Source organism: Oryzias latipes, chromosome 12, assembly GCF_053564925.1.
Source record: "Oryzias latipes strain Hd-rR chromosome 12, Olatipes_Hd-rR_3.1".
NCBI classification, from domain to species: Eukaryota; Metazoa; Chordata; class Actinopteri; order Beloniformes; family Adrianichthyidae; genus Oryzias; species Oryzias latipes.
In genome coordinates this window covers 25,287,273-25,305,978 of record NC_136248.1, presented here as the reverse complement: position 1 = coordinate 25,305,978, position 18,706 = coordinate 25,287,273, and the positions used below count along the sequence as shown (strand labels likewise).

At 38.1% G+C, this 18,706-nt stretch overlaps 2 protein-coding genes across 5 annotated transcripts; one reads left to right on the top strand and one right to left on the bottom strand.

Annotated features, from left to right (window-relative positions):
- The first annotated feature begins 600 nt into the window (after nucleotides 1–600).
- LOC101164171 (kynurenine--oxoglutarate transaminase 1) lies at nucleotides 601–10,579 on the top strand. Its single transcript, XM_011481540.4, has 25 exons — nucleotides 601–760; nucleotides 843–904; nucleotides 2,016–2,163; nucleotides 2,254–2,403; nucleotides 2,503–2,589; nucleotides 2,689–2,811; nucleotides 3,697–3,817; nucleotides 3,900–3,976; nucleotides 4,065–4,154; nucleotides 4,587–4,773; nucleotides 4,856–4,932; nucleotides 5,014–5,100; nucleotides 5,179–5,235; nucleotides 7,396–7,494; nucleotides 7,566–7,605; nucleotides 8,363–8,476; nucleotides 8,558–8,717; nucleotides 8,791–8,880; nucleotides 8,964–9,013; nucleotides 9,128–9,258; nucleotides 9,334–9,406; nucleotides 9,492–9,590; nucleotides 9,675–9,777; nucleotides 9,850–9,997; nucleotides 10,464–10,579. The coding sequence occupies exons 1-25, from the start codon at nucleotides 689–691 to the stop codon at nucleotides 10,518–10,520; spliced, it is 2,502 nt and encodes an 833-aa protein (XP_011479842.2). The 5' UTR covers nucleotides 601–688; the 3' UTR covers nucleotides 10,521–10,579.
- st6galnac6 (ST6 (alpha-N-acetyl-neuraminyl-2,3-beta-galactosyl-1,3)-N-acetylgalactosaminide alpha-2,6-sialyltransferase 6) lies at nucleotides 10,580–18,490 on the bottom strand. 4 transcript variants are annotated; one of them, XM_078955463.1, is made up of 6 exons: nucleotides 18,319–18,490; nucleotides 16,563–16,617; nucleotides 14,829–15,023; nucleotides 12,841–13,253; nucleotides 12,645–12,752; nucleotides 10,580–12,558 (listed from the first exon to the last, which is right to left on the bottom strand). In XM_078955463.1, the coding sequence occupies exons 2-6, from the start codon at nucleotides 16,584–16,586 to the stop codon at nucleotides 12,372–12,374; spliced, it is 927 nt and encodes a 308-aa protein (XP_078811589.1). In that variant the 5' UTR covers nucleotides 16,587–16,617; nucleotides 18,319–18,490; the 3' UTR covers nucleotides 10,580–12,371. The 4 variants fall into 4 exon arrangements, with proteins under 4 accessions (XP_078811589.1, XP_011479685.1, XP_078811588.1 ...); XM_011481383.4 differs by lacking the exon at nucleotides 18,319–18,490 and adding an exon at nucleotides 16,745–17,043; XM_078955462.1 differs by lacking the exon at nucleotides 18,319–18,490 and adding an exon at nucleotides 16,767–16,906 and having other exon boundaries at nucleotides 16,563–16,675.
- Nucleotides 18,491–18,706: the final 216 nt, after the last annotated feature.

Sequence of the window (18,706 nt, the reverse complement as noted above, 5' to 3'; positions counted from 1 at the left end):
ATTAAGATCATTCACAGAAGGAAAAAAAGAACAAACTAAAAATAAATAAAAAATAAATAAACGTAGACAAATGGAAATGCGAGAGTAAAGTTATGTCCAAAAGATTTACAGATGTTAATCGTTTTTTGAACCTTTGTATTTTTTGAAGCTGAAATTAAATTTATATATTACTGCATTTCCAGTTTGAACACGAAGAAATCAGGTTTTTCATTAGAAAATTTATTTTTTTGAATAGAAATTTATCCATTAATAACAACAAGTTAATAAAAAAGAAAGCTTCACGATCTGTGAGTTCAAAAATATGAAAACCAAATATAACGTTTTTATAATAGAGTTGTAAATTTGCAAAAAATAGAATCGCTGAGATCATAGGTGGATATTTCTCCAAAATGTGTATTTGAATTCATAAGACCAGAATAAATGAGAGCACGTTTCTGGCAGAAAGTACAGCTGGTGTTTATGTCAGCTTTAAATTCAGTTAAGTAATTTTTTACTTGGTAAAATCTGTGTATAAGTTTAAATGAGATTGAGTTTGAAACAAAATGCGTTTTGATTGACCCAAACCCCCTGCGTTGACGCTGTTGGTATCGTCTGGTTCCGCCCACACCGGAAGTGGAATCAAAACATTGAGAGGTTGCAGGGGGTTATTTATTTATTACGAGTCAATGGCAGAAACAGTTATCGCTTGATGGGAATAATCAGGAATCTGTCCGCGAATTTGACAGTAATTCGTCAAAGTTTATTTAAAAATCACCAAAAAGTAAGTACACCCCCGATTCAACTGAAGCTGTTATTTAGTAACGAGAGTGGCTCAGCTGAGATTAATACGTTTTCTATTTTAGACAATCATCATGTCCAGAAAAGTTCATGCCAGCAGGACTGAAGGGGTTGATAAAAATGTCTGGTGAGTGATTTCTTTTAAAGCATTCATTGGGTCATAAGACGCGTTTTGTTACTATATTGTTTAAACAAGCTTTTGGCAGTAAACAGTCGTGCTATCACAGAAAAGAAAAATGACAATTCAATTCAATGGCGGAATCCGCAAAAAAAGAAGAAAAAAAAGACATTATTTCTAAATTTTGGAAACCAAGTTTCTTTCATGAATTGCCAGTTTTAAGGAAGGAAGTCGTTGATTGGTGGAGCACAGAGGAGGAACTGAGATCAAAGTCCCCCCAAGAACATTTTAAGGAGATCATAGTGAACTTAAACTTTTACCCTCAGAGAGGAATTTATACTATCACACTTCTAAAATTAACAAAACACCCAATTCATGTGTTGTTCTTGTTGTTATTATTATTATTATTATTTTTACCATTATTATTATTAAAATTGATTGGGTCCTAGTTCAAATCCCATTTGGGTCCATTCTTTGTTGAGTTTGCATTTTCTCCTTGTGCATTTGAGCTTTTCCTCCAGGCAAACCGGCTTCTTCTTACAGTTCAAAATCATGGTCCATGGTTTAATTTGGGTGTCGAAATTGCCCCTAGGTGTGCATGTGAGTGTGTGGTCCTGCAACCTATTCAGGGTGTACCTCGCCTTCACCCAATAGTAGTTAAATGGACTTCAGCAACCCTGTGACCCCCAAAAGGGGTTAAGTAGGTTCTGCAGATGGATGGACAAGAACTATTCTTTGATTGAAGTTAACTTTAGTTTACAGTTCCTGAAAAATAAGAAAATTCAAGCCAGGTCTTCACAGCTCAAATCGTCTCCACTTCTGTAGCTTGATCATACTTACATTTCAAAATCTCCTCTTTTTTTCTCACTCTGATTTTTGCTCACACATAATTTGAATTTCTTCAGTTAAAATTTGGCTCAAATGTTTGACATTGAGTCAAAAACGTGCAACTAACCACAAAGACTCTGCTGTGATGTTCAGATTGAAAACTTATTTTTACATTTTTTTTCTGATTCTTTTGTCTGACCAACCAGTATTTTATCACTGTCAGTAATACGTTTTTGCCTCTCGTCAACAAAGATTGTTGCTTGCATCACTTGGATCACTTTTCCACCCACAGGGTTGAATTTACCCAGCTTGCTGCAGACTACAAAGCTGTGAACCTCGGTCAGGGGTTCCCTGACTTTTCTCCCCCTGAGTTCATCCGAGAGGCTTTCTGTGATGCTTTGAAAGGAGGACCTGCCATGCACCAGTACACTCGGGCTTTTGTGAGTAAAACAATCCCCAGGGGGTGTGTCTGCCTCCCCATCAGCATGGTTTTTTATCTGTGTCTGGTCGCTATCTTTTTCTTTGTCCAGGGACACCCTCCCCTTGTAAAGATCCTGGCCAAATTTTTCAGCAGGATTGTGGGACATGAGATCGATCCTCTGGAGGACATTTTGGTGACAGTCGGAGCTTATCAGGCCCTTTTCTGTGCTTTTCAGGCTCTGATTGATGAGGAAGATGAGGTATAGATATCTACTATCTAGTCAGATTAGAATGAAAAATTACAAAGCAAACTAATTTGAATAAAAACTCAAAATAATTGAAATGTTCTGATCTTTTAGGTCATAATTGTTGAACCGTTCTTTGACTGCTACCAGCCGATGGTGGTGATGGCTGGAGGGAAACCAGTGTACATACCTCTAAGACCTGTAAGTTTGACAACTTTACTTTTGTTTTCAACCTAATACTTGCTTTGCTTAGTATACATTTCTAAACCAGTGAAGCACCTTTCTACTGGTCATTTTTAGAGAGAGGGCCGTGCCGTCTTGTCGAGTGGAGATTGGGTTTTATCCCCCGAGGAGCTGGCCAGTAAAGTCACTCCACGAACAAAAGCCATCGTCATCAACACCCCAAACAACCCTTTAGGAAAAGTAAGTCTTGTGTGGAATCATAGGGGTATTCCAAAAAGCAAGGTTAACTTACCTTGACCTTAACCCTGAACTCTCGGTTAACTAACCCTAAACTTGCTCACTCTGGGTTTGTCGGTTCCAAAACACCGGTTTTGAGTTTGGTTAATTAACCTCCTCTCAGTATCCCTGAGTTAATGCGCGTTCACGGCGAGTACAACAAGGCGTGGAGATAAAAGAGAGCTTCATACTTCAGTGAGACAGAGTCAGAGGTTTTAATGACTGTGTATAAAGAGTATACCCCCATCATAACTAAAAAAAGTAATACGGCTGCATCTGCAAAAGAAAGAGTTTCTGCTTGGCAAAGAATAACGGACAGAGTACAGCCATGAGTTTCTAACCTTATTTCCAGTTCATTGTGATGCAAAAAACTTTCGGGATTTATCCAACTCAATTATTGTTTCTACAACTCAAATTGACATATTTATATAACTGAATGTCATATTACTCCACCTCAATTTAATGTTTTTCCAACTTAATTTATTGTATTTCTTGAACTTTCCTTTGTCTAACCATGCTCCGTCACCTCTCTGAAACCAACTAATCTTCAACTAAACCTGCTCCAGACCAGGTTACGTTCTGAGCACAAGTTGCTATGGCAACTTAACCGACCCTGAAACATACCTCCGCTTTTGGAACCGAAAGCTGAGGTTAATTGTTCCTTACCCAACTTACAGAGGTAACTCGCATACCCTGCTTTCTGGAACAGGCCCCATGTGTATAAAATAAAATAAAAAGTGAAGTAGAAGCTTAGTTTAAGTGATGTCAGTGTTGCACTGATACATTCATAATGTACCTTTTGTGCTGTTTTATTCTTTAAAAATGGATTTTTTGACCAAATATGTGCAGGTTTATAAGCTCGAGGAACTACAGATGATCGCAGATCTTTGCATCAAGCACGACCTGGTGTGTTTCAGCGACGAAGTGTACGAGTGGCTCACCTATGATGGTGCCAAGCATGTAAAAATCGGTAAAAATGTTTACAAAATCAGCAGATGTCCTACAAAAAACATTTGAGAATCTTTTCTGATGGGGGATTTTGTTTGTGACAGCTAGCCTTCCTGGCATGTGGGAGCGAACCATCACTATTGGGAGTGCTGGAAAGAGCTTCAGTGCTACTGGCTGGAAGGTGAGGCTCAGAGAATGACATATATAATGTTTAATCTGCGTTGTTTCATGTTATTACATTCTTTTACGTTCTTCATTTTTCTGTTTAGGTCGGCTGGGCCATCGGCTCGAGAGATGTCATCAAACACTTAAAAATTATTCATCAAAACTCTATTTACCACTGTGCAACAGCGGCTCAGGTAAATCCATGAGTTTTTATAATGAATCAGTAAAACCGACTTCTTTGCATGCATTTACTCCTAGACCTGTGTTTTAATTTGAATTTGGAACTCTGCAAAGTTTGTTTTTTAGATTTATCTTTCTATCCATCTATCGATCGATCGATCGATCGATCGATCGATCGATAGATGGATAGAGAGATTTGCAGAGTTACAGATTAGGGATTTTTTTAAACAAATATTCTGGTCAAGTTTGTATAACATTTGATTTATAATGTAAAATATGTCAGGGGGTAAAAAAACAAAAGTGAATTCGACTTTTTTAATTTAAACTGAACTGCAGTATTTTCTGTATGTAATTAAAAAAACAACAACCTGCTTTTGTCCTGTCAGAATTCTACTTTCTTCTCTACAAATATCCCAGAGTCCTCTGTCATCATTCCTTTTCCCCAGGAAGCCGTGGCTCGTGGGTTTGAGAGAGAGTACGAGGTATTTGGTGCTCCAGACAGCTACTTCCAGCAGCTGCCTGCCATGCTGCACAACAAGAGACAGAAGCTGGCCACGTGTCTGCAGAGCGTCGGTCTGAACCCAATCATGCCAGAGGGAGGATATTTTATGATTGCAGATATTTCCTCTGTCAGTAAGTAACAAGTAAGCCCCTTAACCGAATGGTTTAGCCAACATCCAGCTGTAAATAACCGGGGTTTTTGTATTTGAAACAGAAGTGGATCTGAATGATGAGAGTAATAAGGATGAATCACGCGACTTTAGATTTGTCAAATGGTTAATTAAAGAAAAGGTAAAGACTACTTATATCATTTTAAAGTTATTAATTGTTTAAGTGTAATTTAAGAGTGTAACGAAACATTATTTACCGCAGGGCCTGGCGACAATCCCCGTCTCTGCTTTTTACAGTCCGGAGCATGGGAAGGAATTTGACAAATATATCCGTTTCTGTTTTGTAAAGGTAAATGTCTGCAATTTCAACTCGCTTTTTCACTTTGGTGCAAACTTGTCATGCAAACATTGTTTTATATGCCAACAGGAGGACTCTACACTAAAAGCAGCAGAGGATATCTTAAAGAAATGGAGTCAAAGAGAATAAAATTACCCGTCCAACCTCCTCCCACCAGCTCTTTTCAGGTGGCGTGATCAGCTGTCTCAGGAAAACATAATAAATACTTTTTTGTTTCCACTCTGTCCCAACAAACCTATACAACTTCCATCCACTTACCGTAATTAAGCATCTATAAAAGCCATATGTACATCATATACGTGCAGTTTTGTTTTAGAAATTCTTCATTTTACCTGCTCTCAAATTCGATTGAAATAAACTCTTAATGAAGCTTTTGAAATGATTCCGCTGTATTTTTAAGTTTATATGCTTTGTGTGTTCACCACCGTCACTATCAGCAACTTTATTCAAAGACAATAGGCCATTACAAACAAAAATACAAGACAAACTGTCAAAAAAACACAAATCTGATAAAAGGAACAAGCTCATCTCACCAACCAGACCAGTGTTTCCACATTAAAGACTGATTTTGTTTAAATGTACAATGACTGAGTAAGGTAAGGGAAAAGCAAGATGTTTTAATAAAAATCGCTTAATTTGACCTTGAGTGTTTAGTTTAGTTTAGTTTAGTTTATTTTTCCACAATGTGTCAAAAGCAAACAAATCCCCTCACAATACAGAATGTGGAAAAAATGGACATCCTCGAAGCAGCTGCTTATTATTAGGGGTCCAGCATATTAAACAAGCATAAAAGTACAGAAGATGAGTGGCGGAAGAAAAGAAAAAGAAAAGAAAATAATTACATAAATAAAATGCAATAATGGTATGAAAAATGATGGTAATATAGTGGAAAGCGTTGGAAAATGGAACAATGAATTTGAACAACATAAACTCTGGCTTGTGGCCATATAAGTGTCAACAAACAGAGAGAAATCACAAACACATTAATAGGTGGTTTCGGTCGGAGCAGCATTTGTACAGTATGTTGACAATAATAGCAATTTCAGTTTCCTTTTAAACATATATATTGTAGCAGACTGTTTAACGTCATTGTCTAAAGTATTCCAAGTTTGTGGACCTCTAGTACAGACAGAGAAGCTTGTACATTGTAACTTTCTGTTTTTGCCTTTTAGCATATGCTTTCCCCTGGTGTCATGGTGATAAGAGGGCGAAAAAAGTGGTATAAGGTCACACAAACGACTATTTAATTTATTAACAACACTGTACATTGTGCTTGCATTATGATCCGTGTTGAGTTCCGGTAACTTAAGGAGGCTGTATCTGTGAAAGAGTGGATCTGTTGGAGAATTTGGCGTGGACCAGGTTATTGCTCTTATTGCTTTTTTTGTGTAATCTGGAGTTTTGCCGTGTAGGTAGAATATGTGTTATTCCACATGAAGTTACAGTAATTCGGGTGAGGCTCAAACAGGGATCTGTACAATGTTAGCAATGCATCTGATGGGAGCATGTGCCGAATCTTATAGAATAAACCAACAAATTTGGATAATTTTTAAAACTAGTTCATCTATGTGTTTTTTAAAATTTATAAATTGATCTATATGGATTCCAAGAAATTTTATTGAGTCCACCTTTTGTAGAGATCGCCCATCTATATTTATGTTTAATTTCCTGTAGGTGGATTTGTGTCTGGATGTGTGGAATATGATAAAAAAAAGTTTTGCTAGTGTTTAATGACAATTTATTGCATTTGAACCAAGTATCTACTTTTACCAGTTGTTCATTTAAGAATTTTTCTAATAGGTCCATATTTCTATGTGCCAGAAATAAACTAGTATCGTCTGCAAAAAGTATTTTGTGGATGGCGCCGGAACAGTTAACAAAATCATTTATATAAATTATGAAGAGGAGTGGTCCCATTATGGATCCTTGTGGCAGTGTGATTTTAAACAACAAAAACATGAACATTTTATCTTTCAAAGATATATTATAATTTAATATACTTTTTAAATGACAAAAAAAAAAATCATTCCACAAACAAAAGAGGACATTGATTAAAATTTGCTGTGGAAACTGTGGAATTTTAATTTTTAAATAAAGGTTTAGGTGGGGAAAAAATATCTACAAATAAACTAAGTACTATGCATAGTTCAAATAAATATAAACATTTTAAAATGAGATAAGAACACATAATCTTCTTCCCACACTTTATACTGTTTGGTTTTATTGCCGTCAAATATGTAGCTTATTCTGTTTCAAAAGTGTAATGTATCTTTAAATAAATCTTAAAATGCGAAAGGTCAACCCGGAAGTAAAAAGTCACACGCGCTCGAGAACATCATGTCGCTAAACGGAACAGCAAAAAATCCCAAACCTGGGGCTTTTCAGGTACAATTACACATGTGTTTTCATAAGTGTCAGACTGTGAGCTGCGGTAATGATCGTTTCATTTCTTACAGTCTGAAGATAGAATTTGCTGGAGGAAAAGGAAAAATGAACGTGAGTGTAATCTGCTTTATTCTGCTAATACAAAAGTCAAGCTAACCATTAGCTGCGATTTATTAAAAAATGTATTTTCTGTTTGTTAAACAAATTAAAGCAATTAGTTGCACCGAATGTAAAATGTAATTATTAAAAACAATGAATGCAGTTAATGCATTGTAGGACCAAAGCTACTTTGATAACATTGTTGTATCTTGGCAAGACAAGAAAAGCATGTGTTCTTTTATTTTTAAAATTTGGTGTACTTTAGTTTTTTTTTTTTCAATATAATTAAATGGAGAAACAGTAAAAAATAAAACTTTTAAAAAGCAAGCTGTTCTTTATGTTTAGAATGTTTTTGCACTGAGATGATGGAGAAAACTTATCAACCCAGAATAAATTAAAAAGAATAAATTAAAACTTCACTTATGTGAAAACTATCAATTTAACTACCTTACATTGGTCTTTATCCATCATATATCCAACTTTTTAAATGCTTGATTGATCAGACCCTGGTTTGTCTTTTTTGCACGTTTTTTTGTGTGTTTGTGTGCACAATATAGCAAAGTTTGTTTGCTGGAGGCTTTATAAAGAATTATTTCCCAAATAATGTTTATTTTTATCTAAGTGAAGTTCAAAATCTGTCATTTCAATTTAATTAAAGAAAAGGTTTAACCGAGTATGAATGAATGAATGATTTGACATGCAGGCTGATGACAGAATACATACTTTATACACATCATGTTTCTTAATACATCTCATCTTTGAATTGCAGTCAAGGAGAGTAAAAAGGAGCGGAAAATGGCCAAACTTATTAAAACATTGGAAAAGGAGCGACAACAAGAGGTTGAAGAGGACAGCAAACAGGAAGAAAGCCAAAGTGACAAAGGTAATAACTTCAGCATCAGCATTGTACTGAGTTCTCCAGGTCTCTTTGGGATCTAAAAGTGGGGGAATGTATTTTCTGCAGGTCGGGCTTACACAGTTAGTGTGGCGCTACCAGGGTCTGTCCTTGACAACGCTCAGTCCCCAGAACTCCGTACGTACTTGGCGGGACAGATCGCCAGAGCCTGCGCGGTGTTTTGTGTGGATGAAATAATTGTTTTTGATGAGCAAGGCGAAGATGTGAAGTAAGTCTTTGCAGAATTTGAACATCCGAATCATATGGGAAGCTAAAAAGCTTTTGTTTTTCCTGTCACACAGGAGCGTTGAAGGAGATTTTAAAGGTGTTGGGAAAAAAGGCCAAGCTTGTATTCAGCTTGCACGAATTCTTCAGTATGTTGAATGTCCACAGTAAGTGCAGAAATATTCAGGGGTGTCATCTGTGCTTTTTTTTATGTTCTCATTGAAATCCCAGCTTCACTTCCTTTCCTCAGGTATCTTCGCAAATGTTTTTTCCCAGTGCATAAAGATTTACAATATGCAGGTACTTTCATTTTCTCGTGTGTGAAATTAAATATGTTCTGAGTATCGTTGTTCTTGTTGAGAAAGCAGATGACTTCAAAGAAAACCTTAAAGGAAAGGAGGTTTTTGTTTTTAGGTTTGCTAAATCCTCTGGACAGTCCTCACCACATGAGGATGGACGAGGAGTCGGACTATCGGGAAGGAGTCGTCCTCAACAGACCGCCGAAACAAGGAAAAGGCTCATTAGTCAATTGTGGGATGAGAAAAGTGAGCCTGACTCTACAGAGAACTCCATCTTTATCTGCTCATTAGTAATATCATGCCAACTGTTTGCCTTTCTAGGAGGTTCGCATTGATAAGCAACTGCAGTCGGGGTTACGAGTCACAGTGAAGCTCAATAAGATGCAAAATCAAGGTAGTTCTCTCCATGTTTTACTAATGCATAGCACATATACAGCATTCCCTGCTTAAGTCATTGATGAAACTTTCTCTCTTTGCAGACAGTAAACTTTACAAAGGAGTTGTTGTGCCTCCACACGTGCCTAGAACAGAAGCTGCTCTCTACTGGGGTTACACGGTCCGGCTCGCTTCTTGCCTCAGTGGGTTCGCCGTTGTCTTAATGCGTCCCAATCGGGTCCTTTTCTGAGTCAGAACCCTCACCCTGCTTGCCTCTGAAACCGCAGGTGCAGTTTTCACTGAGGGCCCACATAAAGGAGGATACGATCTGACAGTTGGAACCTCGGAGAAAGGCAACACCTTGGAACAAACCACACTGTCACCATTCAAGTAAGTCCCTAACCGTGATGATGACCCTGCTCAGTTTCAGTTTGGACTCCAGGAACTGCTGTGCTCCTCCAGGCATCTCTTGGTGGTCTTTGGAGGTCTTCATGGTTTGGAAGCGAGCGTGGATGCCGACCAGAACCTGAATGTGACAGACCCCAGTCTCTTATTTGACCTTTATCTCAACACGTGTCCCGGTCAGGGCAGCAGGACTATCAGAACTGAGGTGAGGACAAACTTAATTCAAAGACCTGCTCTGATGGAAATTCCTGTTTCTGGTGTTTTTAACGCGTCCGTTTAACTTAATTCTGAGGAAATGTTTCAAGAAAATTAAACTTAAAATTGCGTTTGTGAGTATTTCTTTATTCAAATATTGTGTAACAGGAGTAGACACTGCTTACATCTTACGTAGAAAATACACCTGGCAGGCCTCAAGCTCCCTGCTCTGAGCTCTGTCATGGCGAGGGCAAAAGGGGGCGGTGTTGCTCAAGTAAGGTTTGAATGAACTACTGCCGCTCTGTAAAAACTTTGGCCTAAAAACAACAGAAAGTTTTTGGAAATTTGGCGAAAACGGCATAACCATAATCAAATGACCACCTGGAACAATAGATCAAAGATGACTGGAGTGTGACTGAAAGACGTTTTCTGTGAAATCCAGCTGTGCTTCAAAACTGTTTTTCTGTCGCCAACAGGAGGCCATCTTGATTTCTATGGCAGCGTTGCAGCCGAAGATTGCAGCTGCTTTCTGAAATATTTTCCCATCAATGGTAAAAGAAATAGCTGTAAATAAACAGAATCATTCCTCTCAGGAGTTTCATGGGAGTTCTTTATTATCCATATATGCACTTTGGAACATTGTTTTGTTTTTAAAGCACTCGGTTAATAAGTGATTCAGTGCCGTTGATTAACATTCCCTTTGTTTCTAAATATCTGCACAAAATGTATGTTTATTAAATACAAACCCACATGCTTTAAACTCACTCTGTGTTTTTAAAGAATCATAAGTTCAGACAGGAATCTTAAAAGCAGCACAAAGAGAACAAACTTAACGCCGAGCTACTGAATTTAAAGTTTCACCTTTCTGATTTAGTGGAGGAGTCTCTGCTGCTTTTTCCAAACTGATAACAGTAAAAGCTGATTGTCTTCATGATGCAGTCTCATTCCAGTTGCATGCATCTGATAGTACAAAGTAGACCTCTGAATTTGTGTAGAGGCAATGGGAAGTAATTGTGTAGCAAATAACAGGCTGTTTAATTCAACAGCCATGCAAATCCTTTATTATTAAATAACAGCTACATTTGTGTTTTTAGCCTCTACCTGGATATCATGACAGAAGGGTCATTATGCTTCACAACTATGAAAGTGTTCATCTGTTGCTATTCTCAGCTTTTCTATATCCACAGAAATAAAGGTATTTGATGGTGATAATGGAGTCCTACAGTGTTAGAGCTTCTACCTATTCAGCATCAATAAAGTCACAGCAGTAAACTGTTTGCATGTGGGAAACGTAAATATAAAAGGCAACACGGTATCAAACAAAATCCACTTTTGCTTCCAACTTGTGCCGTTTTGCGTTCCGGACACTGATGGACGTGAGGTTTAAGTGAAGTGTAGGTTATGGCACCTAGAAGCAGCTTTTTGTTTTTGACCCCTTCCCGCTGTATGTCCCTAAATCACAACAAAATCCTGGTATCCGCTTAATTTAGCATCAGATTGAAAAGAAACATTGAAGGATATTGTTTTATATAACTGAAGGTGACTATAATTGAAGGTTAGGACATTCGAATATTAGCCCCAGCTACAATGCATCTGCCAGATTTTACCCACAATCCTTTTCTGGTTTTATTCTGCTAAAGCTGTCAGCGTCACTCATTGGCATCAAAATAAGGGAAACAAGCGTTTTGATTGTTTTTCTTTTTAGCCAAATTTGCATTAATAATGGATCTTGCTGCAAATGTCCTTTTTCAGCAGCCAATGAAAAGAAGAGGACAGAAAACAGGAATTAGAATTAAGAGGAAAAGAAGTTGGGGGACTGTCAAAACAATGGCAAATATTAGGAAGCAAATGGAAAAGATCATCTATGACTGGCTGTGTGTCATTTCTAAGGTTGGCTGCTGTGTTTTTTGTCTTCCGGGGAAGGGGTTGCCTCCCCAATGCACACCTATGCCTCTGATGTATTCTGGCCTTGGCTGCAGCAACTGTAGAAGGATGGGATCTTTGAAATGAGTGGTTACAAAAAAAAAAACATATCCATTCATAGGCCACTTAACATCCTTATTAAAGGTACTTGCTGATATAATAAACCAACTATGTGTTCATACATAATAAAAATTATATAAATACGTAGAAAATTCTTAAAATTTCGTATTTCTATTTACAAATCTGTTTTGTCAGACAGGTTCCACAATGCAGCAAAACCAAAAACTGGCTCCTCTGCAAGATCCAACATCCTTTTTGCCTCCTTAAAGTCACTTCTTGTGATTTATATATATCTTTTTTACGTTTCCTAGTCTTTGAAGGCTCTGAAAATGTAGCCACCACTTGTTTAGCATCAATTGTCTGACCGAGCAGTGTCCTGGTGGTTTTTTATCTTCCTCCTCTCACCATTTGGGATGCGTAAAAGTGATGTTGTACTGCTTAGCCCAGCGTGCAAACACCTGCTTCTCAGTGATGAAGCGATGGTGGTTTCCTCGTCGGCCGCCCTCGTTCTGCATGTACATTACACATTCGTCACCCCCTCTTGGTTTGTAGTAGTGGTACGGCATCTTCTTGGATGTGGTGTTTTTTCTACAGGAAGATTTGAGATGTGATGGACTGAGCCGTCTCGATGTCACTTGTTATGCAGCAGTTCAAAACGGGATCTCTGTACTCACCCACAATAATTGGGCGGAACCATCCCGTATACTTTGATGTTGTCACATATTTCAATGGCGATGACCATTGTGAACCAGCCGGTGCTCAGCCATGAGTGAGATTTTTGCCTAAAATAAAAAATGGAAAAACAAGCTGAGGCAATGAATGTGACCCTTTCTAAAGGTGGAAATGAGCAGCAGCGTCTTTAAAACTCACCGGTCTCGTCCGGTTTCTCTTTGAAACAGATTATCAAACTTGCGCATCTTGTTTGGCGAAATACTGAAGAAGGTCACGTTTCTGTAGGTCATGCTGACCCTCTGGATCAGCCTGTAGAGTGTCCCCTTGGCGTCCTTCCCGATCTTATTCGGCGGCCCCCAGAAGATGATGGTGGAGTTGCTGCCCAGGTTCTGCAGGAAGTCGGTTGGCCTTCGGACCACCCTAAACACGCTGGCGTGAGCTACGACCCTCAGTGTGGTCCGGTTACCGACATCAGAGCCGTACCCTAACGTGGGGGCGTCATTCATGCGAATGACGCACTCCGTTTGATCGATCTCATTTCCAGCTTGACTGCCCAGGACGTGGCTGGAGCTCGTTATCAGAGCACAGTTGTGACAGCGAAGGCTGTGAGTCTGGAAAAACACATTGAATACTTAGGAGCAAGTTAGCAAAAGTACACAGACAGTGAATGCAGCAAAACAACACCAAAACATATTTTTGATGCAAGAGGGGTTAAACTTTTAACCTCATAATCAAATGATATTTGAAAACAAAAGTATAGTCTGGTGTACAGGTCACATGTTTGTGTGATTCAATTGAAAGTCACTGTCAAAACGAATGCAGGATGCTGAAATCTTCATTGTGTAACACTCATTTCATTCAAATTGGAGCTAAAAACTTCCTGAAATGCAGCATGAATGAATATTCTTTACCAGGTAGATGACTCTACAATCAATGTTGGTAAGGACCCACCTCTGTTTAAAACATGGATGACATTCCCCATAATGCAAGTTCTTCTGTATTTGTTTTTTACAATACTGAAAATAAATATACCTAGTATTGTAGTATAAATACTGCCTCATGATCCAAACATTTATAAAAAATAAAATAAAGTAATGGGGGAGGAAAAGTTCTGAAAAATATTTCTCAAACATTTTCTGGTGATGTTTTTTTCTTTTCACTTAAGTTGAGAAGCAGTGTTCATAAAGGGTGTCTACTCCTGCTATATTAAAAGCTGAAACAATATTTTTTTGTGATTTAGAAAAAAAGAACAAACAAATGAGAAAATGTCTTTTAATCTAGAATGTTCTGCCTTTTTGAAAATCCTACACTTGTTTTATTTAAACATCATTTTGAGCGTTCAATACTTGCTTATGTGAAATTTTGGTTGTTAGCGTTCACACCGGGTGTTCACTTACACTGAACTTTCTTATTTAGTCGAAAGTCAGACAGTAAAACAGCAAACAGTATTAAAGAGTAATCCCTTGTTTTCATGCAACTGTATTTAAAATACTCTCTTCAAATTGTAACCGTAGTGGAGCGGAATTACTCACATTTTTGATTTCAGATGTGGACCACATTTAACTACAAAATTAAAGCCTTTAAAAATGGCAGCAAATCCACTGTTCCAACTTTCCTTCTAGTATGGTCATTTGTCCCATAGCGGGTTAAATTTCAACATGTTTTTTAATGTGTTCTTTTCAATAGCAGGTTATATTCAAACTCTACTAAAGCCTAACATCTTTGTACAGCTGTCAAGCTTGTTCGCTCCATTTTTTCTCCATTTTTTTGGGCAAAATGGCAACGACACAGCAAGAAAACGTGACATAGACTAAGACACCAAAGGTTTAATCAGTTTTACTTCTGCTTTCCTTGTTATATATAACCATGAATGCTCAGGAAAAGCAAAGTCTCACACTTCCGGACTACAACAGCTCTTGACCCTTTCAAAATAAAGTATTGAATCAGACTACAGAACAGTTACTCTCTCGCGTTCTGCATCTATCTGACATCCTGACATATATTTTTGTCTGCCAACATTTTCTGCCTGCTGCAGCAATAATGGATACCACCCCTTCCCCGCTATTTATAGGAACATATCCTGTTACAACCATAGCAGATCCTGAAGGCAAACTGGTCTGGGTGAATAATATCAGCCTTTCAGGTCACACTGAAGCTTCAGTGCTCGTGCTTGTTGTGAAACGTACTTTGTTTCCGTAAAGTGGCACATAGTCATCCTTCCAAGCCCACTTTTTGAGGTCTGTTGTTTTGAGGGCGTGGTTTTCTGCCACATGGAAGGGAGGGTAGATGGCGTCTGGGCTGTTGTTGGAGCCGTATAGAATCAGGAGCGTCATCAGAATGAGGATGGCAAACAAGATGGCCAAACTGCGGCTCCTTTGACCCTGGAAAGCCAAAGACATTTCTTTATTTTTAGGAAAATATTTCAACTAAACGCAAAAATTGCAGGACATTATTTTTTATTTTGGTACACCTAAAACGTGTTACTCACTAAATGCTCTTCATTTTTGTTTAATCAGCTGATGTAAAACATAAAAAGAGACTAAATTACTAAGTATTGTTTCACAAAATAATAGAAAATGATAACAACATAAACTAGAAGGAGCTGCATTTCCAAAAAGAAAATGCAGGGTTGAATGCTTTATGGCTGAATGAAAATTGAACTTAAAGGGTAAAAATTGGAAAGAAAAAAAAAGAAAGAAAGAAATGATCAAAGTTGACCATAAATAAAGTGAAAACAGCACAATATCAAAAAAGATATATCTGTGACAAATGCCAGCGCCGGGTATCGAACCAGCGAGCTTCTTCACCAAGGATTCCCCGTGTATTTCAATGGAGGCAAAAATCCTGGAAGTCTTTGAATATCTTGAAAAGTTCAAGGATTTGAAGGACCAAAAGTCATAGCTGGAAAAAGCTAAACATTTTAATAGTTGAATGATTAAAATAGCTGAAAAATTGTAGAAGGAGTTAAGCGGCAAGAAATGGCGGAAGATACTATAGTAAAGAAATAAAGAGAAACAGAAAAACAATGGGTTGAATGCTTTATAGCTCTATAGCTTTCAAACAATAAATGCTGTTTATTATAGTATAATAAACTCAAACCTGGTTGTCAATGTTTAACTAAAAGGTCCAAAGATCGGTTTACGACTTAAGGAAGCTTTAATTTTTCTTTTATTCTTTATTTCTTTGTGTACGTTTCCTGTCAAGTCAATAGTAAGAAAAGGTCAAAACTAAAATGTTTCTGTTTTAGTTCACTTGATCTCTTGCTTTTATTGAGAATTGCCTGTAATTTGTGTTATAATACTTTCATTTTACAGCAGCTATAGTGTGCAAGTCATTTCCCTTACTTAAAGGGACAAGATAAGGGTACTTTGTTAGAAAATACATTTATTTTCAGTCATAACATTTTAAAGCTCATAAAAATGGTACATTCAGGGGCCTGTTTCTCCAAAAACACCTCAGCTATTTAAATCCATGGGGTTTTCTTTAAAGCTCGCAGTTAGCCTCTAAAATAAAATAAAAAGTATTATTATAGTGCCAGCAAAGAGGTAACACTTATATTGCTATGTGATAAAATTTTACAAAGTATGATTTTTTTTATTTTTTTAGAAAACTACAGAATTAGATTTTATTGAAACATTTCTAACGTACAAATAAACTTTGTAGTTAAGAGTGAAAATATCCTGCTAGGGGAATAAACAAATTATTGTGAAGCACATGAAAAAGACTATTTTAATGAGAAATTCTGTTAAAATAGAAGTATTATGATTTGAACTAACATATATAGGTTTTTCCTCGTGCGTTAATAATATGTCTGTTTCAACCAGCATAGATATATATTATTTTGACATTAACTTCCTGAAAAATCGGTTTCAGTTTGGTCTTTTCTCAAATAAAAACACAATTTCATTCCAATAAAATACCTTTCCGCTGAGCTTGATCCCCATGCTTCCCGATCAGACGCGTCCGTCATCACACCTGACAGGAGAAACACGGATATCATTTACGACTCCTGTTTATCCGAGCGTTCATCATTCTTAAAGGACACAGAGAGACACACAAATAAAATAAATGTACGACTTAGGGGCTCAAATGTCGCACACACCGGACGCGCTGACAGCGCTGACATGTAAATATTAGGCTAGAAACACCATCTTGCGCATCCATTTATCGCCCGTTGTTGTTTTTTCCGGTTTTTTTCCCCCCACCGGGGGCGTTTTCAGCACAAACCCGGTTGGTGAACCGCAGATTTAAGCATGGCGGCGCGTTGGAGCGCTTTAAAGAGCAGTGGCGTCCCCCCAGTGCAGGTTTGATCGGTTTGAGGTGTCCGCGCGCGTGACGGTTTCCTCATCCTTCCAGTCCCCCATCTTCCTGCGCCACTTGGTGACGTCATGGCGGGTTCCCGACTGCAGCTGGGCACCAGCAAAACTTTCCCCTGTCGAGCTCTTTAGCTGTGTTTAGCTGTGTTGTTGATACAAAGTATCTGAAAAAATACACCAAAGATGGGACGTCAAAGAGAATGGACAAACTGTGGGAGCAGTGAGTAGAACATTGGATGAAGACTAAAGCACTGACAATCTCTCTCCACCTGGAGCTGCATGCAAGATCTCACCTAGTGGGGAACAATGGTACAAATGATCTTGAGAGTGGCGAGGGAACAGCCAAGAACTACTCAGAGGGAACTATTCAGTACCCTGAAGAGAGCTGGGATCACAGTAACAAAGGTTACTGTTAGCAACCTTTGGGTAACCTCGTGCTTTGAGGCTTCTTTTCTGCAAAGGGGACAGGATGATGGATCTGTATTAAGGAAATGAATGAAACCATGTTTTGGCAAAAATCTCCTTCCATCAGTGAGATCATTGAGAATGAAACGCATCCCAAACACGTCGCCCAGGCAACCAAGGATTGGCGACCTAAAAAGCATTTTTAGGTTCTGGAGTTGCCTAGCTGGTCTCTGAACCTCAATCCAATAGAGAATCTGTGGAGGAAGTCAGAAGTCCATGCTGTCCAAAAACATCCCCAAAACATCAGAGCTCTAGAGATGAGCTGCATGGAAGAATGGACCAAAATAGCAGTTACAGTCTTTACAATCCTGCTGAAGACCAACAATTGATGTTTGACCTCTACCATTGACAACCAGGGTTACATTAGAAAGTATCAAGATGAACTTTTGTTATTGACCAAATACTTTTTTTTCCTGCGCCATTATAAAAAGAATAAAAAAAAAACCTCAATCTTGAATTTAAAGACAACTTGGAGAATTGGTGACTCTCTAATACGTTTTTTGTCCCAGATGCATAAAAAACTCCAACCCAAAACCAAATCACAAATTATAACTCTTTTTACTAAACAAAATCATAATGATGGATTGGATTTTTCTGCTCTTTTCCAGATACTCAAAGTGCGTATCCATCATTCATTCACTCCTCATTCAGACGGTACTTGGTGATGGTAGGCTACTGATCAGTGACGTGCGGTGAGGTTAATGGCTGGTGAGGCACTGACGTCATCAGTCAGATTTACAAACATATGAACCATTATGGCAGGCCATTTTAACTAACTTATTCACCATTTGATTGACAACGGTTAACGTGTTTTGTTTAAAATATCATTTCAACATGTTTTTTTCATATACAAACTGCAGCATAGGAAAAAGCACAAACGTTATTATCGTCTTACCTTTACTTGTAAATAAAGTCCATACGCCACTCCTTCTGAAGAAAATGACTTGCTGCTTGCTATCTCTTCTTCTATTATTTTTTAGCGTCATAATCTCAGGGCTCACCGGCGCCACCTAACATGAGGCATGAGAACTGCTGGCCTCACCCAGAAGCTTTTTTGCCGGCGTTTAGCGCTCAGCACAAGAAACACGTCCCTCACATACAGTTATTTATAAAAACAAACACTGTACATCATATACATCTGCTAAATTATGTAAACTCAGCTCATATAGTACAAGTGATTGAACCGACACACAGAGAGACAGCAGTACCGTCTGACTGCATAGGTATTGCGCAATCCAAGGTGAGGCTCAGCGGGCTGGTGCCTCATCGCACGTCACTTAGTA